Raw genomic sequence first — 24,304 nt, 5'->3', positions numbered from 1 at the left:
ATAAACAAAAAGTTACATAATGCAATAGCATGCCCCAGAGTGGTGTGCTTAGTTATACAAATAAGTTTTGATTCTCTGTCACAGAGATCAAGTGCAACTACAGTATTTTCTGTGGATGTAATCTAATCTCATGATATTTGCTTTGGGTTTTTTTTTTCCAGTTGATGTACAGGCAATTGAGATTTGGTACTACGGGAGCAAATATATCAGAGGTCAGCTTAATATTATTTTGATACATGGCTTGTTGTAGTATCCCTACTTCTTGAAGGGATTTCAGCGCTGGACTGAACTCTGGGGTGATGAAACTGCCCTACTGGAATTGCAGGAATCTGATCACAACCTAGTGCATGCATTTATTAAGTTCCACCTTAAAATGAGTTAATGTTACATGTATTACTCGTGAGAGAAGGCTGTTCGAGAAGTTTGCTCCTCTGATGGCTAGAAACCTAATTCCCAGTCTGCGTTTAGTCATTAATTTGAATGTCAGTTATCACAAACTGAAAAGGACACTTTATAAATGTTAATTGGTAGCTTAATATGAAATTGAAAATTTATAAAGGGTTTATCACAAATTGCAAATTTCATTTAGCAAGAGGGCTGGGAGGAAGGAATCTCAAGAGACCACCTTGTACAGCCTCCATCCCCAGGCAGATCCAGCCCTGCCTGTGCCATTTCTGACATACATTCTGTAACTGTTTTGAAGTTGTCTTGGTGGGAGGATTCTGGCACCTCCCTGTCTGACCGAGCCCAGTGCTCTGCTTTCCTCCCTGCTGCACAGCTTTTTAAGAGTCCTGCTCTTCTCTTGTCACTTTCATAGGGAGCACTTACTCCCTCCACCTTTGAAGCAGCATCTCTAAAGACTATTACCATGTCTCGGTGCTTCTTTTCACCTTCCAATTGTTCTTACTGCCCTCCTTTGGATTCTCATTGCTGTGCATGCCTGAAGTATGGTATCTGTGGTTGGACACAGCTCCTCAGTTTACTGCTGGCTGTTGTCTTGCTTGTACACCTTGATGCAAGGTTTGCCTTTTCACAACAGCTCTTTCCACCTTCCTCTCTCTGTCGTGTGTCGTCCCCCCCCTTCCAACCTGCTGGTCCTAATCAGCGGAGCTGCTTCCTAGTAATCGCTCTCTGTCCTACACATCTGGTTTCTTCTGCATCTATGCAATTAATGGATTGCTTGGGATTTTTTTCCACTTGTGTCTGTTTGAAGTGGCCATTGCCTTTAATCAGCACTTGCAAGTGGCAGTTCATGAGCTCTTTTACCACTGCTCATGATGCCAGGCTGGCAGTTTGCAGGAATGGGATGGTGAGCAACATCAATTTTGAGGTGTCTGATAGGTTTACTGGTATAATCTTTCCCAACTTTTGTTATCATGCCCAGAAGATATATTGTACGCAGAAAGAAAACATTATCTGGCTGATGGACCAAGGACACACCAGGGTTTTATAGATCCCTGAGGCCCTGTGATGATTTTATTTCCTTGATATCGTAAGTAAAACCAGTGTTCAAGTTAGGTTGTCTTAGTAACCAACCCTTGACTTTGGGTGTTGTGGATGAGGTGGTTTCTGGGCATGTCTAGCTTCGTATGGGACAAGTGACACTCTTTGTATATGCACTTGATTTTAATAAGCAGGTTAAGAATGAAAGACAGATTTCTGTGTGATTCTTGGTTGAATGTTAATTGTTCCCAAGGTCTTGCAGTCATGTCAAACAACTTCTCTCTTTTTCTCTCTTTTTTTTTTTTTTAAGGCTATTTGAAATGCAAATTATGATAAAATTGAACAGTATCCCCTAAAGTTATCGTAATGCTTTTCAAGTCTTCTTTTGTTTCATTCAGGTGGATGAATACAATTAAGTAGCTATGCCTTCATTGACAGAAATACCATCTGTGGCAGATACGCTTTTTGTTTACTTCAGGGAAGTAACCAGGATCATAATTAGGCCACCAGGGCAGCTATTGAAATGGAGTTAAAAACAATTTTTGTAAACAGAGTTAAAACTTCACCATTATTTGACTGCAGGTGAAAGCTGGAGGTGTAACTATAACCCATGCACACCAGAATGGCTGACACCAGGGTTTGTTGTCTGTTTACCAGCAATCTCAGAGTTGCCAGAAAAACAAGGAGAAAATGAGATTTGTTCCTTCAGAGAGCTTGATGGACAGAAAAACCTGGTATTCAGTCTTTTTAAGATGAGAGATTAAAGACCTCCTCTCTGCTCTGTGGAGGAAGGTTCTGGGGTCCCGGGAGCTGCTGTGAAGGTCATCCTGGGAGAATTACAAAAGTGAAGTCTGTGAGCTGGCCCTCAGTTACTGAGGCCAGAGCAGCACTAGGGGAGGTGCTTGAAGCGTAGCTGCTTGCCTGCTGCTCTGCTTCAGCTGTGCTTGTGAAATTCCCCATATAAAAGGCTTGTGAAGAAGCAGTGTGTTTGTAGGTAGGGTTTATCTTCTGTGCAAGCAGTACGACTTTTCTCTACTTAGAGGTGGCACCAGTTTCTGGTTTACAGTTTTTTTAATGCTGTCCATTGTGACAGTACTTCTCAGCTGTTTATAACTTGCTAAACTTAACAATCAGCATGGAAATCTGCCCTGGTGTGATTTGGTTTTGTTTTGTTGGGGTTTTGTGTGTTGGCTTTGGTTTGGTTGTTTTGTTTTTGCTGTGGGGTTTTTTTTCTTAAATTCATTTAATGTCCATATTATTTATTATTTTTTATACATATATATAATCCAAGCCACTTTTCTGTGATATTGTTACACTAAAAGAGCAGTAATCAAGTTATAGCGAATGTTTGAGTTATCCAGCTTTTAATGAATAATGCCTCAGCTTGAATAGATAGTGAGAATGGGTTTGGATTTTTTTCTTCTGGAAGAATGAGATAATATATAAAGCTGTTTCGCACATGCTGAACACCCATCCTGTTTCTTTTGTCTTGCAGCTTTTGGATTGTAGCAAGGGGTTCAGAATCACCAGCAACTGAAAAGCACAAAGCTGCAAGATGTCGGGCCGAAGTGGGAAAAAGAAAATGTCCAAACTCTCACGCTCAAGCAGGGCAGGTGTCATTTTCCCTGTGGGGAGAATGATGCGCTACTTAAAGAAGGGAACATACAAGTACCGAATAGGTGTTGGAGCACCAGTTTACATGGCAGCCGTCATAGAGTACCTAGCAGGTAAACCAGGAGCCTGATCCTGGAAGTGCTGATCACACACAAAGAAGCCAGGGATATCCATGGAATGAGATACGAACGTGTTCAGCACTTCTGAAACTCAGGCTCTGCAAGTGCAGCACTGATTTGTTGAAATTCACTTCAAATGTTAAGAAGATAAATTTGCTTCTTGAAGAAGCTGAGGACGGAAATTTTCTCCTTTAGAGGCACCATGCTTGGAAGGATTATGTTTTTATTGTTTTGCAGAGTCATGAGTCACATCTAGGTAGTTTCCGTCCAAGAGAAAACTGATGTGAATTAGGCTTTTGATACACCTGGATACAACAAGAGAAAAGAGCACAAACTCACCTTGTGCACCTGTTGTGCTTTTTAAGTGAGCAAACTCTGTTTCTCTGTCTGCATTTCTCCTTGCAGAACAGTGGTAAAGTGTTATGAAATATGGAGGTTGTTCATTTGGCTTGCCTAAGTATATAAAAAAAGTGTTTCAGGGTTCAAATCTTCCCACATACCCTGAGGTTTCCCTCCCTTTCTGAAATTGACCTCAGAGGAAGGGGCAGATGTCACATGTTGATACAATATACTGCAATATACTGTGATGTATATTGTAATATTTCACTGGCCTATGATCATATCAGCTCTGTTTCTTATTTAATTGTGGAAAATAGCACCTTAGCAAATTGTTACAAAGCCCAGTGCAGAGAGGATTCTGGTTCAGGTTATTTAGGTGTTACAGATAAAGACTGAGGTGCATTAGAGAATCAATGAGGAGTCACAAGCCTGAATGAAATTAGCTGAGTAAGTTGTGTTTCAGAAGCGTAGTTATTCCAGAGTGGCATGGAAGAAGCTTGTATGGAGCCTGGTTGGCCATATAACAGCATGCAGTCTTTATGTAAACACTGCTTTTTTTTTTTTTTCCTCACATATGAAAGCCTGTTCTTGTTACCAGACAATAAAAAGTACTCTTTTCTTTCAAACTCTGAAATAGTGATAATTACACTATTAAAACTAGATTTCTGATGATGCCTAATAGCATGTTATGGAAACATCCACGTTTCTGCTGATTAATTGCAGGATGAGTATTGATTTTTTGTTTTTGTTTGTTTGGGGTTTTGTTTTTTTTTGTGAGGTTACTTCTGGAGTTGGAGTGAAAAAGTATTGCTTATGTGAAAGAAATGCAAACAAAATGTTTAAGGTCGCATTTATATTCACCTGCAGCTCCCTCAAGAGCTGAGTCCAGAAAACGAGCTGGTTTTAAAATAAAACAAAACACTGAAAAGCAGAATCAGAATCCAAGATGATGAGTGTTTCTCCCACTCATTTGATTTTATTGTTTTACTGTGTGAGAAAAAACATTGATACTAAGTTTATTTGATCATTGAGAAAGATTAGTTCTCAAAGTGATTTTGGAGAAGACATTTTACTTCATTAAGAACATACCTATACTCATATTTGCACAATCCAGTTTCATACATTAAAAATGAAGTCTTGTAACTGCAGAAGTCTCTCAGTGGAGCTGGTGCAGTTGTGCTGTACTGGGGAGAGCTTGCTGCAGTTTGCAATGAAGTGCTGCTCAGCTTGCAGAGTTTGCAGCAGAGTGCTGCTCAGCAAGGGTGATTCAGGAGTTGCAGGGACTTGGGGGAAAGGTGGAGATGGAGGATTTATCTTGCAGCTCCCTTGTTCTACCACAGTGATTTTTTGATCTTGTTCTTGTTGATATACCTCTCTTATATTTTCTAGTGGTAGTTTAGACTTTTTCAGGAATGTCATAAATATGAATTTCTCTATAATAAGGTGTGTTTGCTTTACTTTATCATCAATTGTGGATCGCTTAGAAGTTATCTACAGACTTCGGGAGGTCTGGGTGTTGCAAGATGAAAACCATGTTGCATGGGGTTTTGAAACTGCAGTAACTTCTGTAACCGAATGACATGCTGCAGAGTGACTGTGCTGGCCTTCAGTCTGTAGAGGATTTTTTTTTTTTTTCTTTTCCCACTCCTCAGGGATCCATAGCATTCAAAGTTGTTTCTAGTGTAAACATTTAGGGATATTTGTTCTGAGCTCTGACAATTATTACAAGGTGTAATAATAAATTGTCGACAGCACATCTAGTATGTGCAGCACTTTGGTACTGTAGACTGAGTTATAGTAATCATTTTGTAACACACAGTGCAGCACTTTTTACCTATTATCTGAACTAGAACAATGTATATCTTGGCTCCATTTCTGGCTAGTAAGTGCGGTTTGAATTAAATCATTAATATGGTAAGGGCAGATTATGTGTGGGCCTACACTTTGTTTTAGAGAAAAAGAATGTGTAGTCAACCAGGCAGGGAAATTGCTAGATCTGTAGGCTGGGGGCCTGTGTAAATTGTAAGGGAATGCTATTTTAAGCTGCTTGGCTCAGCAGAGAGAGACCCCCATCTTGTCCCAACCCTGTATATGTTGTAATAGGATGGAGTCATGTTTCTGAGCAAACACCTATTGCTTGTGGATAGTGGTCTTTCCAAACCAAAGTTTCTGTGCTCTACCCAGAGTTTTGTTTGAAAAGATTACAAAGGTGGATAGTTTAATTAAAAACCACTGTTGCAACATCAAACCCTCTACGTTTGTGTGAATGTAGTCTTTGGTTTTGTGAAGCCTTTAGAACCAAAATGTGCTTTCCAAGGCTGTTGTCAAAAGGGGTATTATATGCCAAATGGGTAACATTTATTAGCTTTATCTGATACTTCCTATTACAGATTCCAGTTTTCTGTCACGGAGTTGCAACTATGAAATGGCTCCTCAGGCTGAAAGCCTGCCTACAGGAGAACTGCTTCAGCCTCGACCTGGGAGGGTGGGAGTAAGGGTGTCTGGTCCTGTAACTGTTTCACAGATGCAGGTTAAACCATATTTTTCTACTATGTTAACACTTTACTGAGAACTTCTCTAAATGCCTGTGTGCTTGTCTGTGTTTGAGCAGAGACTTGATGCTTTACGAAAGGGGCATGGTAGTCTTTGCCATCTCAGAGAAATCTGCTCTCTTTGGCCAAGCTGTAACTTTGAAAAAGCACAGGTTGCTTATGCTCAGCAGAGACTTCTTTGATTTTAACAATTAAAATCTCCGAAGACTTGGTCCTCCCTGAGCACTTTCCAGCCTCTCTCAGAGCCTGGTGCTGCCCAGGCTGCCTATTCATTGTGTCCCTAGAGTGACAGAGCATGCCTCAATCTTTCAGCATCAACATGTGACAGGATTGCTCATGGAACATGCAGTGGCTGAGCATGCTTCAGCCCATGGCTGCAGGTGCTCAGAAGAACTTCATCTCTCACTGCTGTCCCTGGCTGCTCCTGGTCACAGCACTGAGCAGGGAGTGGGCTTTCTGTGGTCTCAGCAGTACTGGGCAGACAGGGGAGGAATCTTTCTGATTTGAAGACAGAAGCCACACAGGTGGGTGGCAAGAGGGTCTGGGACTGATGGCAGGGAGTACATGAATAGAAAGGAGTTGAAGGAAAGGCTAATCCTACTTACTGTTCATGAGGTGGGAAGGGCAGGCTTGAATAAACTGAATAAACAAACTAGGAGACTGGGAATAGGTTCCACACTGGTGAGAGAAGGGAACAGAACAGATCATAACCTTCTGGGGAGATGATGATTATGGGAGAAGAATACTGATGCTGGAGACAGAGCCGTGAATGGAAAGCTAAACTGATGACCAGTGGGAAGGAGTGTCCAAAAATCCTGACAGGATGCTGGAGGGTAAGTTGGAAAATGGGGCATAGGAGAAGGACTGGATGGAGAGGGTGCTGAAAATGAACCTAAAAAGGAAGATTGAGCCTGAGTATTACTACAACTGAGAAGAGTAGATAGGAGAGATTGAGACTGTCCAGGAAAGGCAACTGAGATAGAAGTTTCAGGTGTGGATTGTCAAGGAAAGCAGAATAGCCTATGGAGCTGGGAAAGCAAGTCATGGCTGGGTGTATGGAGCTGAAAGGGTCAAACAAGACCAGACCTGTCTGATTGCATCCATCCAGGGCCTGGCATGGTCCAGCAATTCTCATGTGAGCTATCAACTATGCATGTGGTCAGCTGATGGCCCATAGTTGTGTTGCCCTGAAGCACCAAGTCTTTTGACTAGCATCATCCGGGTGGTGCATGTATGTCTTGAGCATCTTTATTCCAGGATGCCACACGATTCAGACTGCCTCTTGGCTTATGTACGAGTTCTTTTGTCACGAGCCACTAGATCCCTATGTTTTTCCCTTGTATGCAGAATTGATTGTGGCAGCACCAAAGACATTATCAGTGCCGAATCTGGGCTTTGGCTTAGCAACCCCATTGTTAAAATGCCAGCTATCACCACAGTGTGTCTCAAAAAGAGGTACTTTGACCTCGACTGATGAGGATGTGAGGAAGATCTCATCAGTGTTCTAAGGCTTTTTTTTTTCTTTTTTTCTCTTGATCTCTCTATGCTGTTTTATATCTCAGGCTTGAAAATCATATTGCAAATGTGCAGTTTAATTCCTATCCAGAAGGCTGTGTTTGCTGGAACAGTGTTGGGCTCTACGGGCTTCAGAGTTAAAACTCCATGAAAAATGGGCCTCAAACCCATTGGATTTACAGACTTTGCAACAGATGCATGCCAGGCTATGCTCTGCGTGAGCATGGGGCTAACTGCAGTCATTGTCTTCTAAATCAAACATCAACTGCATGTGTCCCATAATGCACCTTCCCAAAATGTAGGCAAGGAATGCAGATGCCTCTTGATTAGAAAGCAGAAGACATATGAATGGTGTGGTGGTCAGAGGAACTCATGGAAGGTGTCAGTGGTAAGCCATCTTCTCTGAATTAGGGCAGAATGCAACACCAGCAAATACTTCCTCCTTCAAAGAGCATCAACTGCCATACTCTTCTATCTGTTGTGCTCATCTGCCATCAAGAGACAAATCAAGCAAATACTTTTCCACTTGCAAATGAAGGACAAAGGACTCCATCTTTTCATAGCAAAGGTATTACTGGTAGATTTGTATGTGGTAGCTTAACAAGAACCATTGCAATTTAACCTGAAGGAGAAGCGGAAAATAACCTGTCTGCAGTCTTTCCAATTCTGCTATCAGTAGTTCTTGTACACTTTTCTTATCAGTTCAGCTGAGTACTTCACAAAAGCAGGCATTTTTCTGCATTTTGAATCTTGACAGAAGTAAGATTACTTTCAAATTTTATTTTAGGTTTTAATGCCTGCTGCTAAAAGCATATAAAGTAAAACCATGTCTGCGAATATCAAGATGCCTGATTTCAAGATAGCTTGATATAGTACAGGACTTTATTGTAGGACCTATATTCTTATACTACTCTTCTTAGAGTGTAGGTAACCTCAGCTGGAGCTACTTGAAATGTAAAGCAGTTTCTTTAGGGATCTGTTATTACCAACAGAGGCTGTGAAAACTGAACCCTCCAGATTTGATGTTGAACTTTGCAAGTGCCATTTTGTATTCTTAAGACTGTACGTCCCTGCCTCCAGCGTCAGAAAAGTATGCATATAAACAATCATTTGAGGGAGGTAAGGCAATTATTCACCTATGCAAACAATTGGCATCCTTGGATAAGTTATGGGTATATTCCACAATCTGCCATCATCTCTGCCTTGGATTCCCTTCTTTCTGTTGTCCTGTGGTAGATGGCTGGCATTTGAGTGTGCTGCGTTTTTTGCTCTTAACATTAGGCAGAGGACATCTGAGTGCACCATCAGGATGCTGCTGGCCAAAGAACCCAGAACCTGGGGGACTGGGGTGAGCACACAGGTAGCAGGATGTGCGTGTTTTTGGCACATCTGAAAGAACTTCAGTTACTGCACAGGTAGGTATGTGTTGCCTTTTTATTTCCCCAATGCGGTTTTCCTCTGCTGTCAGCACACACCTGCAAAATCCACTGGAGAAGTCTGGGTCTCTTTTCTTGCTTTATGCTAGTCTGCACAATGGATGGCTATCTGTTCTTGTTGTCTGCTGCTGTGTTATCTCCACTGGCAGAGGTCTGGGAAAAGGGTCTGAAACTTCCAGCCCTGCAGCCCCGCTGGGGTAAATATAGCTGGCTTATGCAGGATCTCTGTTCAGTCTCCTCCTTTGAAGTCCAAGTCAGATGCTTCAGAGTTATGAAATGCTAGAGCCAAGGTTGCTGCCTTAACTTTTAATGTAGGCAGAGAGTGTGTTTGTGGTGTGATACTGTTTCTGACTGTCCGATCACACACTGCTTTTTCCTTATGGCAGTGCCCTTGCTATCATAACCACAGTTCTGTTATTTTGTAACAGTTAAGTGCTTGTCTTTGCAAATTTGATAGTGTTTCTTGGAAATTTGGCATGAAAAATTATTCAAATTTTCAACAGACTCTGGCTGTTTCTTAAATAATTCACCATGAATATGCTTGATTTTAAAAAACGACTTTTACATTTTCAACGTTCAGTTAAATATGTATGCTGTGTAGTAAACTGGATGACAAGTATGTACTTTTGTCATTCTAACTGACTGAAATTGAAAGCCTGTATGAACTGAGGACTAAACCTCATATTGAATCCTTTGAATTTTAGCCAGAGAGCATCATGTAGGTTTCAGCTAGATTTTTCATTAAAGTTGTTTTTAAGAATAGGTACAGTTCTTTATTTAGCCTATAAAAAGGGGTGAGATATCATTAAAAGGACACTGATGGGCTGTAATTTTCTTATCCCTGTTATATAAGTACAAACCTAAAAAAACAGAAGACAGGGACACTGGATACTTTTAAAATGAAAGAAGGTGTGAATAATATTTTTATGATTACTTGGAGCAAAACGTTCACTTCTTCCTTCCTTCTCAGTGTTTCAGTAGAGTTCTTACATGAGAAGTAACTTCTGAGTAGGAGCCAAACTGTGTAAGTTAGTGATTATACTGCTACAGATCAAATAAGCTCAGAAAGATGTGTCTGTGTTCACTCTATAACGATTAGAAAAAGCTCAGTGACTCTATTCACAGAATAAATATTACTGCAAATTCAGAGAAAATACTTTTGAAGTGACTTCCTGTTCCCAGAGGCGTAGGAGAAACTTTCTACCAATAGTTCATTTTCTGAAGCTCTTACGTTGTCTCTGCTTGCATCTAAGTCAAACTTCTTATATCTTGTTCTGAAATGAAGCTTCTCACAGATTTTCAATGCCCTTTAATGCAGAATAGCAGCATTGCCTGGCTGGTTTGTTGGCTTTCTAAGTACTTTTTTAAATGCACCTCAGTCTTTGTCTTACCTGGTCCTGAGAATCCTTGCTGTTTTGTCAGAACTGTCTGTACTAGGTTTGGGGTTTCATTGCATGCTTTACTCTTTTATTGTTTATAGACTATTGCTCCATTGTGCACTGCTGATGTACATTCTTACAGGGTGATTTTTTTTTTTTTTCTAACTTGGCACTTGTAAAAAGTTCTGCGACCTTAGCATATTTTCTGCTAGCTATCCTTTAGGGAATTAGGAAGGACAAATGATTTTACATCAATTTACAAATATATGGAGTGTGGTTTGGTTTCTGCCTTTCTGTAGCAAAGACCATTTAAAGCAAGAAACACCCCTGCGAAGGCAAATGGATATGAAGAAGGAATGTAAAATGTGTATACAGGGTGTACATAAACTGTATTTTTGTTACTTATTTTTATCTCAATGTGTTTACAGCTGAAATTCTAGAATTAGCAGGAAATGCAGCACGAGACAACAAGAAAGGAAGAATTGCCCCAAGACACATCCTCCTGGCAGTTGCAAATGATGAGGAACTGAATCAGGTACATTTCAGTGCTGTGGCATGAATGAAGCTGGTATCATGGAAGTTTAGAAACAGTTTAGTCTGACACATGAATAAGAACACAATTATTGCAGCAGAAGACAAGAAGATTGTGCCCACTTCAATAAAAGCAGACAAAAAAAGGAGGTTTTCTGATATTTTAAATTCTCTGATACAGATTTTGCTTCTTTTGTAGCCTGTGAGTCCTACTGAAGTGGGTGAACTTGATGCTTAATTTTTTCCTCTGGGAGATCCAATACTTAAAGAAAATGTGCCATACGGAAGACCTTTTCTCAGAAGTTGTAGAAGTGTGTGTTTTGTTACGTTGGCTGAGAGGCCCATTTTGGGTAGGGATCTGGCTCACTCACTCACTATTGCTCCCTCCAGGGCTGCCTCCCTGTTCGTATGCCCAAGCCCCATTAGCAACCAGACTGTGGTTTACAGTGCTCTGACTCTGCGGATCACTTCTGCTGAACTTAACTGAGAAGAGACATCATGGCATGGGCTGTGAATTGCAGCATTCAGGGATACTGGGAAGGTTCCATCAGCATCAGAGTATGTCATCTTGTTTGGCCTCATGTGAAGATGTATATCATTCACACCTTAAAAGATTCCTGCACTTTATTTGACTGCTTTAAATAATGAAAATGTGGTGCCCATGAAGTCATCTAGCCCTGTTCCCAGTCAGAGGGACTGAAAAGTCAAAACAGAGGCCAAGAGAGGGAAAAGCATGCTAGTACTACTAGCCTAGTCCCTGCTCTGTGGCACTGGTCACTGGCCTGTAAACTGAGGACTAGATCTAATGATGTCCATTAGGAGTTAGCCAGACTTTGTCCACTACATAATATCACAGCCCATTCCTGTTGTTCGCCTTTGCAAAGCAGGTTCTTGAGACTCATGCTTGCTTTCACTGAGTCTGTTTCCCTACCAAAGGGATCTACAACCAGTCCTTTGAGCAGGACTGTGGTGCAAACATGGCCTTTTTTTTCGTTTGTTTGGGTTTGTGTTTTTGTTTGTTTGTTTTGGTTTTGTTTTTAAGTAGCCTGCAGGCACTTACCTTCTCTTACCCTCACTCATTGCGTGTGAAGAAAGGTATGCAGAAAGACTAGCAGTGGAAGAGGGATCAGTGAAGTAATGGAGTTCTCAGTGATGTCCTGGCTGACCTCACCGTCACTGCCAGGCATTTTATAGGTGTGCATTTTCCCCTTAATGATTTGTTTGTTGGTTTTCTTCATGATAAAGGGGCAATGCTGTAGGAAGTGTGGGGTCTACTTGCATATGTGTAATGTAGTCGGCAAAAAATAGCTTGAGTGCCAACTAAGAGAATCTGTAATGTGCTTCTTTACACTGCTTCTCCTTGCAGTTGCTCAAAGGTGTGACTATTGCAAGTGGAGGTGTCCTGCCCAGAATTCAGCCAGAGCTTCTAGCCAAGAAACGGGGTGCCAAAGGCAAATCTGAGACCATCCTTTCACCTGCTCCTGAGAAGAAGGGAAGGAAAACGGTGGTGAACAAAAAGAGTGGGAAGAAAGCAAAATCTACCAAGGCCCGGACACCCAAAAAGGTAAGCATGAGGCAGACATGGGATTTCAGAGGGTGGGAGAGGAAGTGGATCAAAACTGACTAAGATTATTAGGAGGGATAAATTAGTGCTTCAGCATTGTTTGGAACAGCTAGAAATGGGAGGTAGGAGTTACAGTATCACAGTATCACAGTATGTTAGAGATTGGAAGGGACCTCAAAAGATCATCTAGTCCAATCCCCCTGCCGGAGCAGGAACACCTAGATAAGGTTACACAGGAATGTGTCCAGGCGGGTCTTGAATGTCTCCAGAGAAGGAGACACCCTCACTGAGAAGAAGTTTCTTCTCAAGTTTAAGTGGAATCTCTTGTGTTCCAGTTTATACCCATTACCCCTTGTCCTATCGTTTGCCATTGAGAAGAGCCTGGCTCCATCCTCGTGACACTCCTCCTTTATATATTTATATACACTAATAAGGTCCCCCCTCAGTCTCCTCTTCTCCAAACTATAGAGACAACAGGGTTGTTTTTTCTCTAAATTTTAGAAATAAAGGCAAACAGTATTTTAATCAATTTTCATAACAAAAGCTTTTAAAGCTTTGAGGGGAGCTTTTTAGATTTTGCATGTCACCCTTTGCAATACTTTCTTGATAACAGTTTAGAATCTTTTCATCTCCACACTGTGTGGCAGTGAACTCTAGCCTTTAAACAAAGGAAGCTGTATTTTAAAACATTTTCTACTTGAGACGTGTTGCACCTTCAGCCTTGTACACTTACTGGGTTGCTGTTGAAGATTTTTCACTATGCAGAGAGCTTGTCTCAACATGGTACATAAACATCCATTTTGACAAGCTCTTTGTTTCATATGTTCTTAGGTGTGCTGTTGTTAATGTTTTTTTTAAAAGAGTTGCAAGAAGAAATTCATCAGAACTTGACCACTGCACCTTCCCTTCCAATTGCTAATCCTCTGTCACCGTACAAATTGGTTTAATTCGGTAAAGCAGTAATCAGATCAGTGCTCCAGTGCATGCATCTTAAAACACTACTTTTTTAATTAGGTAGGATTAAATGATATTAAGCTTTGACCTAAGATTTTTAAACTTGTGTTAAACATATCTTTCTGGATGCCTCTAGGCTTTAATACATTTCCATAGCTGAGAATATCCAGAAACAACTTTTTAAAAGAAAACAGAGTTGCTTAATAGGATGCCCCTGTGTACTGGTCTCGGCTACCACCTTACTTTGAATTGTGCACATGCACTGTTGGGAACTTGTTGAGTTACCTTCCTAACATACCTTAAAGCAAATACTGAAGGACGTGTGATGTTTCTGCAGTCCTGGTAGAAGCAGATTTGCTACTCCTGGAGCTAGCCTGCATGAAGAGGTATGTCCCACAAATGGGACTTTGCATTCAAAGTTCAGTTATTAGTTATTTTGTTTTGTCATTCTTGTCATGCTTGTATGTAGGTATGATGGCTTGCTCCTCTCAATATAGATTCAGATCTATGAATTATTAGCTGAAACTTATGGGGGTTTTTAGATCATGAAGTTGGTTTTTTTCCCCTTCAGATCAGACCGTTTGAGTGGATTACTAAATTACTAAGTTTGATTTAGTACAAGCTCTGCTCTATTAGCAGCAAAAATAAACCAGCACACCCCCAACCATAAATAAAACCTTAACTGTTAATAAAACTGCAGATGGATGTGGACGCACTGACTCTTAATGCGACTACAAACATATGTAATGCCTCAGATGAGCCACTGATGTTTTAGCATTATATAAACAAGAAAGACTTCTTGTTACATAGTCTTTGGGGATTAAAAAGCTATGAATAATATATTGATCCAAAAAGATGAGATGTATAGTAACTGATAAAATCTATCGATTTCTGAATAATGGTAAAATGTTGATTTTTATTATTTTTTTCCTTTGAGAGTTCTTGTTTTTTAATTCCTTCAAATAGAACAAACAAAAGGACAATGAAAAAGAAGGAGCTTCAAATTCAACATCTGAAGATGGACCTGGGGATGGCTTCACTATCTTGTCCTCCAAGAGTCTTGTGCCAGGACAAAAGGTAATACAAAGTTATAACAGATTTGGATCAGAGCAATGGAGCCTAGCATAAATGGAAGCATGGTTTTGATATAACACCGGTATAAAACCTCTACATTCTCCCTTAGCGGTCCCAAATTTATTATTTATAAAAGAGTATTTCTGGGCCAGGTCCAGAAGTGGGAAGTCACCCAGAACTTCCACATGTTGGTTTGTGCCAGAAGCCTAGGAGCTCCATCTGAAAGTGGGCTGTGTGGTGCTACTCTCTCAAATTCAAGTTCAAATTGAGAACCTCACCAGAGCTGCAGGGCGTGCCTACTTCTCCATCTCAGCACAGACAGGGACACCTTACTTAGAATTACAAAACTGCCCCACCAAAATGCTTGCATGTCGTTGGTGTCCAGCCTACTGTATGTCCTTTTGTTTTGTTTGGTTTTCCTCTGTTCTCACCAAGAAGAAGAGGGATTTTTGCCTTCTTTAGTTTTTGGACCCTCTGAATGAAACTGGAGCTTTTCTTACAGATTTAACTATGGAGGTATAGTCAAGATTTTTTAATATCATTATTATTTCCAATAGTAAGGTCATCTGGAAAAAGTATTTTTCCGGAAACTGCTTCTGTAAGCCCCCTCTACTGATGTCTACCCTGTTGTATGAAGCAGAGCTTATGGGATCAGGTGGACTGAACTCTTCTTTTGCTGAAGCAGTGGTCTAGAATGGGCTAGACACATACTAAATCCAGAAGATTGCTAAAAGCAGTTTTCTGGCTAGGCAGACAAAACTTGGATCTCCTCTGTTCAGTTCTGTCCTAAATTCTTTAAAATCTGTGTGCTTTCTTCTCTAAAATGAGCAGTGCTGATTGTTCTGGTTAGGATTTAAGTACTGCAGTGTACCTTGGAAGAAGTGAGGTGTGCTGGGCACATGTTTAGCAGCTGTAAAGTCTTACTCGTTATTTTTATCCACATGCTTGGGTGGGTAAAGCATTCCTTATTTATGCCAGGAACTGAAAGCGTAATTAATTACTCGGGTGGTGAAGCCTTTATAGATCAGGATAGTGGTCAGCCCTTCTTCTGAGCCCCCAACAGTAGTTTACTGGGGGCAAATGGTTTGACAGGAGAAAAGCTTTTTAATATTACTATTTTTTTCTTGAAGCAAAAGCGTTTCCAGAGTTCTCCTTTTCTTTTTAAAGTGTGATGCTAGAGCATGAATTTTTCTAGCAGTCACTTCCTCCGGATGCCCTCCTAAGCTGTGGGCATATCGCAAAATACTCTAAGTGGTGTAAAAATTAATTAATTAATGGCTAAAAATCAGAATCGCACATACTGACCATGATAAAGCTACTGAGCTCTGAAAGACTGAATCCAGCCCTCTTTCATTTTAGTGGTTTTGTATGAAAATTATTTCACACTAACATTACTTTTGTTTTTTACTCCCCTGTATTATTTTACAGCTTTCTTTGACACAGAGTGACATCAGCCATATTGGCTCCATGAAAGTAGAAGGCATTGTTCACCCTACAACTGCTGAAATAGACCTCAAGGAGGAAATAGGTGAGGCTTTGCTACAAGCAGAAAAAACAGATCTAGAGTTGGAACAGTAGCTGGTCTACTAGCTGACTGCTGAGATCCCATCCTGTTTCATCTGAATCTTCCCCAGGCCATAAAATATCACTTACAAAACTTCTGAAAATCAGGCTGGATCTGACTAGGTATAACAGGCTAATCACTAATTTATCTATTTTTAATGATGCCTTACAGCAATCAAAACACAGCTAATTTGTTGAAGCACATGAGCAGCAAAGGTGTAAATAATAATTGTTGTGGTCTGTACTGGATTATTTGTACATTTGCCTCTGAAAATTCCATGTCAAAATTAGATATTAATAACACTTCTAGTTATGCGTTTCATTGTAGGATTTTACATACTTTAGAAATACTTATGCACAAAACCTAATACTGCTCATGTGAAATAATGAAATACTGTTACTGCTGGCGTACACATACGGAAATTGAAGCAAGAGGGAGTAAAAACGATATTCAGTGAGTTGCAGAGAGAGGCACAGAACCTAGTAGCAGGCTTTTGGAACAGTGTTTTATATAATCAGTCATCAAGACATTCAGTGGCATCCCAGTTGTGCTTATTTCAGAAAGTAGTAGGGTGCGTATGTTGAGTTAAATTTTGGAGGCCGCAAATCTGAGTCCTGAAAGACCCTTTCTTCACTATTTTAGCCATAAGTCAGATAGTCTTCTTACAGATAATTATATTAAAGTGATTTCCAGTGATAACATACAGGGTTTTCAAAGCCAGTAGAAAGTAAACTTCATCTATGGGTGGACAGAGTGGTAAGTCTAAATAACAGCTGCTGCTGATAGAGAGGAGCAGGATAATGTGCGTGCAGTGTTCGTCTTTTAAATAGAGTTGTTTTTCTCACTTTGATACTTTGAAGCCAAGGCCTTTTGCTCTGTGTCCTTGCAGGCAAGGCATTGGAAAAGGCTGGAGGGAAGGAGTTTTTAGAAACGGTGAAAGAGCTTCGCAAATCTCAAGGACCTTTGGAAGTTGCTGAAGGTAAAAAGGACAGTACTCTCTCTTTTGGAAACAGCTTATTTCTATGTTCTTTTGTCTGGACGTTCTGACCTGTCCTTGGTTATATACATGCTTTTGCTTATGTGATGTAAATGTTTCTGTTTTGAAGCTCTTGCTGATATGGACAGCCTGCTTGGGGGGAGGAGAGGGTTGGATTCCTGTGTCCTGTGCGGATTCTGTCTTTGGGCTTCTAGGTGCTACCATAAGTTACAGCAGATTGATTATTTTATCTTAGGCAGTTTCTGTCTGTGGGAGTCCAAAATTTAAGGAAAACTTGTGCTGCCATCTATGTGCCATCTTTCCTGTCCTGTTCATGCTGCATTCTGTAGTGACAATCAGAAATGGCTCTCAGTCTAACATACGAGGTATAAGCACAGTGGTAGTTTATAAATTACTTTGCTTTATGCATATTTGATTATAATGCAAATAATTACCTTACTTTGAAAACCAATAAAGATGTGATACGATCTTGAAACTGGCATGCTTTTTGGAAGAGCAGTTGCAGCACTTCTCCCAGGCACTACAGCTACATTACAGAAATACAAATTACTGAAGAGCTCCCTTCAAATACATATCAATATGTATCCCTTCAAATACACATCTGTAGCAGTGCATTGTTTGGGACTTGAGATTATACACCTTCCTCCTTCCTTTGTGGACAAATTAAAGCAATTAAAACAAAATAAAGGGGTGGAAGGTGGCTGGAAGGCAGGTAGAAAGAAGTTACAGTGTATCTTCTAGTGCCTATTTGGCTTGGTATCTCAATACTCAAGAAACTAAATGCTTTAAATAGTGTAGTTTTGGAAATTTCCTAAGTGAGTAGCCTCGTTTTATAGTCTTAAATGACAGGGAAATTTTAGTACAAGATGTTTTGTTTCACTTTTGCATTCAGCATCAAAGTAAACTACTTTTCTCTGTCAAAATCACTACCTAACTGGATAATAGATTCCTGTTATGCTATTAAGGCAGTCCCAGGAAGGAAGATAATCTTAGTTTAATAGATAAGAAAATGTACTCTCTCTCAAGCACTGCATTTTGTTGCTGTATTTGAAATTATCCCTTCTGTTTTGGGGGCAAGTGATAATAAGTTGTTGTTAATCACTGCAGATCTGCTGCAAACACTTGAGCTCCAATCAGTGGACTTGAATTCAAGTGCTGCTCACAGGATACCTGTGTTGTTTTCAGTCAGTTTGATTCCTATCGGTAAAGGCCTGACGTTTCTCTTTGGTTGAAATTTCAGTAGCACAGTGAAGCATTAGACAGAATTCCTCTGTGCCTGCCACAGAATTCCTGTGTGATGGTGTACAAATGAATAAATCCAAGTTTTTCATCCTTAGGCTTTAATTGCACAGCTAATTTTGGGGTGTTTAACCTGGGATTCCCAAGACCTACATTTCCAGAAGTGATAATGGTCGCAATTGCAGCAAAAGCAAACTGATATTAGGCTTTCTGAAAAATTAATCTAGCTTCCTAATTGGTCATAACTCATGGAGACTTTCAGCAAACATCTTTGATTTTTCATGTTGTTGTCTGAACTTACCCAACTGTGAAGTGGGTCTGAGTATTTACTTCCTAACACTCTGGAGCTGTAATGCTGATGCAGGTATTTGTGAAAAGCATTCAGATAAGGCTGTGACAGCACTGCAGAAATGCCTGGTGGGGGATCAGTGTTACCGTGTTCAGTGCAAGGTTTTGATACATTGCATAAAACAAATCCAGAGGCATGCTGAATGAGAAAGCTAAAAAATATTATTAACTGTGTGTTAACCAAATGAACCCTGTGTTCTTTCGTTTCCAAAAAAACAGTAAGTGATCAAAAAAGTAATGATGAGACAGTCATATTATGATTACAAGTGAGCCATTGTGGCATATTTTAATTCCTAATGTATTTCTTTGGAGAAGTGATGTAATTAGGAAAGTATGTTGGATTGAGAGGTCGTTGCAGGGTGGTTTCCATTCAAAACTAAATGTTGTATTTTCATTTGTGTTAGCTGCACTTACTCAGTCTAGCGGCCTAGCAGCAAAGTTTGTCATCCACTGTCACATCCCACAGTGGGGCTCAGACAAGTGTGAAGAGCAGCTTGAAGAGACTGTAAAGAACTGCTTAACAGCTGCAGAAGACAAGAAATTGAAGTCCGTGGCTTTCCCCCCATTTCCCAGTGGCAGGTATGACTCGTTCTGCATAGGAGGATTCTGTATCATGTAGCAATGGTATAATTCACTGTCAGAGCTGCTGCTGTGATGAAGAGGTACACTCTGGTCTGTGGCTTCCAGAGAGGGCTGTTGCAGGTTGCTGTCTGACACCAGGCTTCTCCAGATTAAAGGAGTTTGAAGTGCAGTGTTTGCAAGGAATGACCAGAAAGCCTTTATAGAAATTAGCTAACTCACAAGAGAGCTGGGTGGACTTGCTGTGTTTTCTATTGTTGGGCAGTAATTTTCATTCTTCTATTATGGGCCTGCACCACCTCTGTTTTTATGTTCCTTCATTTTGCTGTGAGGAATCTTACTAAAACTACATTTGTACTAGTAAGTTTATATCAGCATAAGATTGAAGGCAAATAACAGTGATGCAGCCTGTGCTAGGTAAATGTGGGGTGTTCACTTAAGTCATCCTAAGGATATATATTGAACAGACTAGTCACACAAGATGTTTTCTTTACAAAGAAAATCTTCTCTTCGAGAAAATGTTTCTGAAATATAGTTCTGCTTTAAAAAGCGAACTATGAAACCAGCTATGAAATTACACATTTCTTTCTCAATAACTAGCAAATGAAATGTGCTTGACTAAGAAATCCAAAGGATTTATTTATTTATTTATTTATTTTAAGCTGACACTTTGTTAATGTTGCTTGGTCTCTGATCACAAGAAAACTTAACACAAGCCCTGCTAGCTACAGAATTTGTAATTTCGTATTGTAGTTCACACACATTTAATTTGAAATGTAACTACTGATTTTGTTAGTAATGCCCAAAGAGTAGAGCATGTAGTATAGTGCAGTTGTGTTGGCCCTGCAATGAATAAAATGAAAGTAAAACAACATTTTGACCAGTCAAATCGCCACACATCACTGAATACACAGGAGGTGAAAATGCAATTTTTACAGAGATATTTTACAAGTCATAATAATATTTTTATGGATCAGGATAAAAGAATAAATAGAGGGGCAGTATAATTTTTAATGCTTTTTCTTCCTTTATACACATATCTTTTTTATAATGTTGTCAAAGCAAAATGTGATGAACAATTTTACAGCTCTTTAATAATAAAGTTCAGCTGAACTATAAAAAACTGAACTATAGTTTTAAATGCCACTAGAAATAGTCTGTATGAGTCTCATGTCTCCATTGAGCAATATCTAAGAATAATCCAGTCTTGAACCATTAGTATTAGCCCAGATCCTTCTGCTGCTTAGTTCTATTTCACTCTCTGTTGCTCTTACAATTACTCCTGCTAACTGAAAATAGAGTAAGTCTTACCAGATGCTGCTGGTTTACACTTTATCAAAGAACCTTGAAGTTGTTTGAAAAAAGGCTGTTTTTCAAATAATACTTAATGGTTTTGCTGTCATGTTATTCCACCTACATGTCTGCACAAGAAATCACAGAATCACAACATGCTGGTTTTGTTGGGATACTCGATTGTGCCACGACTTTTCACCTTTATGATCTTGTCAGTAAAAAGTAGAGAAATGCAGTTTAGATGAAATTACTTGTGCTGTGAAGCAGATATAAATTAACTGAAAAACATTTTCAAAAAGTCCTTTCTGATAGCTTGATAGCTTGCTGCCAGAAAGGCATACTAGCTGGGTTGGTGCAGATGCTGTCCAGAGACTGAAAATAGGAAAATATGTATGCTAGTACTCATTTGGATTACACTGAATATGGATAAGGCAGTTATTGTTGACTAGTTTACAAGCTCTTTTTGGATGGTTTTTAATATATATCTCTATATACACACACAAGTATGATAAGTATCTGAAATCACTAGCATAAAAATGAGTTGGAAGTCAGTGGTACTAACCTTAGAAAAGAAAAAAACCAAATGCACATGACAGTGGTGAAAAACACTGCAAAGGCTGCTCTGGATGCTATTAAAAGCAATGCCATAATTTTTTAAGTGTAAGGATTGTTAGGCACTGGAATGGCTTATCTGTATATTCTGATGTAGACCCATCACTGAAGATCTTTAAGTATAAGTTAGACAAACTTTTTTCAGAATCAGAAAAGTTATGTGTAATCCTGCCTCAGAGGAAGGACACGGGCTAGGTTGTGCTGGCTGGTTTTTTTGAGCATAGATCTAACTTTATCTGGAGCATTATCATGCAGTAGAATCTAAATAGGAGGCATTAAACTCCAGAACAGCCAGCAGAGTTATACCCAAAGACCCGTCTGAAACCTCAGCTGTGTCTTAAATCACCTTCAAACAATTCAGTATGTTCCAGTAAAGTCTCATCCAGGCTCTTCAAGGTACGTGGCTTCCTACATGCTCACGTAGCAAGCACTGTATTGACACTCTTCAGTGTTGTACAAAATCAGCAAAACTATTACAAGCATTGTCAGGCAGCAGAGAAACTCCAGCAGGCGATGCAGGAGTGTGTCCTTCTCTCCAGATGTCAGTGACAGACACACACATGGATCACTTCAGGAAGTGATGCTTTCTAACTCAATAAATCTGTTTAGTGTTAGACAGGAAGAACAATGTGGAGACCTTCCTAAGTATGAACATACTGTGAGGCAGAGTATTTCATTAGATGAGCATCAAGTCCAAACTGTAGAACAGTTCTTGAAATTCTGCCCAGTATTATACCAGTCAGAATTTTATGTAAAGAGAGACACCTCTCTATAAAAAGGGCAGGAAGGAAGGACCCTGGAAACTAGAGGCCTGTCAGCCTGATCTCAGTGCTGGGGAAGGTCATGGAGCAGATGATCATAAGTGAGTTAATGAAGGGCAGGTCCTGCTTGACCAACTTGATCTCCTTCTGTGATAAGGTGACCCACCTGGTTGATAAGGGAAAGGCTGTGGACATTGTCTATTTGGACTTCACTAAAGTGTTTGCCACTGTCTCCCACAGCATTCTCCTGGAGAAATTGGCTGCTCGTGCCCTGGATAGATATATTCTTCACTGGGCTGAAAACTGGCTGGATGGCCAAGCCCAAAGAGTGGTGGTAGATGGTGTCACATCTAGTTGGCGACCAGTCACTAGTGGTGTCCCTCACCTCATTGAGATGTTAGGGCCAGTATTGTTTAATATCTTCATTGATGATCTGCATGAGCGGATTGAGTGGACCCTCAGTGAATTTGCAGATGACATCAAGTTGGGTGGGAGTGCTGATCTGCTGGAGGGTAGGAAGGCTCTACAGAGAGATCTGGACAGGCTGGATTGATGGGCTGTGTCCAGTGGTATAAGGTTCAACAAGGCAAAGTGATGGATCCTGCACTTAGACCACAAGAATCCCATCGAATGCTACAGGCTTGGGGCAGAGTGGCTGGAAAGCTGATCTACACAAAAGGACCTGGGGGTGCTGACTGACAGCTGAAAATGAGCCAGCTTGTGCCCAGGCAGCCAAGAAGGCCAACAGCATCCTGCCCTGTATCAGCAACAGTGCAGCCAGAAGGGCCAGGGCAGCGATCATCCCCCTGTGCTCGGCACTGGTGAGGCTGCACCTCCAATACTGTGTTCAGTTCTGGGCTCCTCACTACGAGAGAGACATTGAGGTGCTGGAGCGGGTCCAGAGAAGGGCAACAAAGCTGGTGAAGGGTCTGGAAAACAAGTCTTAGGAGAAACAGCTGAGGGAATTGGGGTTGTTTAGTCTGGAGAAGGCTCAGAGGGGACTTTATCACTCTTTACAACTACCTGAAAGGAGGTTGCAGTGAGCTGGGGATCTGTCTCTTCTCCCAAGTAACAAGCGATAGGACAAGAGGTAACAGCCTCAAGCTGTGCCAGGGGAGGTTTAGACTGGGTATTAGGAACAATTTCTTCACAGAGAGGTTGATCAGGCATTGGAACAGGCTGCTCAAGGCAGTGGTGGAATCACTGTCCCTGGAAGGGTTCACAAACCGTGTGGATGAGGCCCTCAGTGACATGATTTAGTGGTGGTCTTGGTAGTCATGGGGTAATGGTTGTATCTGATGATCTTAAAGGTCTTTCCCAACTTAGCTGATTCTATGATTCTGTGCAAAGCACTTCATAGTAACTGTGCTCTTCGCAATACACTGTCATGCGGTTTTCTTGTAGCGTGGAGATGAGGACGAAGGAACTGCGTTGCAGCTGAATGGTTTTGTGACTTGTGTCCTGGGTTCACCAGCTACTAAGAAGGAGAAAAATGACTGCTACTGCTGAACCCAGGACAACTTGAAAAAGGAGTATGAGAATTATTAAGATGGAAAAAATGCTGCTGCCAAGAAATTTGAATCTCAAGGATATGGGCCAGGTGGCTCAAGAGATGTCAACACAGTTGAAAAGTCCACTTACTGTAGAGACTGGTAGCTTCTAGTTTTCAAATTGTAGGTTAGAGATCATTACCATCAAAATGAATGAATTAAAGAGACTTGGCCTTAATTTGGCTTGGGGCTATATCTCAACTATTTTCACTGAAGTCTCAACCGAAGTGTTCTTAATGACAGCATGAGGAAGTCAGCTAAGTAGTTGATGTATTTCTATTTTTCAATTTCCAACCAAAAAATAATCATCCCTTGATTAAAAATCCCTTGATTACAAATTAATCATCCCTGGGCATCCCTGCCCAGCACAGCATGGAAAAGTTTAACTCTAAGCGAGGGCACTAAAAATCTTTGTGTTGCTATAGAAAGTAGAAGAAAAAGAAGAGAGTAACTGTGCCAGCAAGGAAACTAATACAGCAGCAGATGAATACTGCTATCAAAACCTTGGGCTTTCTTCTAGGATTTACACATAGCAAAACTGCAGATGGGACTATCTGACTAACAGCAGCCTGTAGTTGGTACAGCTGTGGCTTGTTCCTTTCAGCATCACATGTGCATAATGCTTGCACAGGTGACTGACACTCACTTGTTCTGTTTTCTTCCCCTACCACATAGAAACTGCTTCCCAAAACAGACGGCAGCCCAGGTGACTCTAAGAGCTATTTCCACCCATTTTGACGGCACCAGCTCTTCCTCCTTGAAGAACATTTACTTTCTGCTCTTCGACAGTGAAAGTATTGGCATCTATGTGCAAGAAATGGCCAAGCTAGACACAAAGTAG

General features: G+C 40.6%; 1 protein-coding gene across 1 annotated transcript; it reads left to right on the top strand.

The window, feature by feature from the left end:
• Window positions 1–2,349: 2,349 nt before the first annotated feature.
• On the top strand, window positions 2,350–24,304 carry MACROH2A2 (macroH2A.2 histone; the record flags this gene model as incomplete). Its single annotated transcript, XM_080621060.1, has 8 exons — window positions 2,350–3,170; window positions 10,826–10,932; window positions 12,295–12,492; window positions 14,413–14,523; window positions 15,949–16,048; window positions 16,974–17,063; window positions 19,073–19,247; window positions 24,139–24,304. Exons 1-8 carry the CDS (start codon window positions 2,999–3,001, stop codon window positions 24,302–24,304), a joined length of 1,119 nt encoding a protein of 372 aa, XP_080477186.1. The 5' UTR covers window positions 2,350–2,998.

This window comes from Psittacula echo (genome assembly GCF_963264785.1).
Source record: "Psittacula echo genome assembly, chromosome: 6".
Classification (NCBI taxonomy): domain Eukaryota; kingdom Metazoa; phylum Chordata; class Aves; order Psittaciformes; family Psittacidae; genus Psittacula; species Psittacula echo.
The sequence above is the reverse complement of the archived record's forward strand: the minus strand, read 5'-3'. Positions and strand labels throughout refer to the sequence as shown.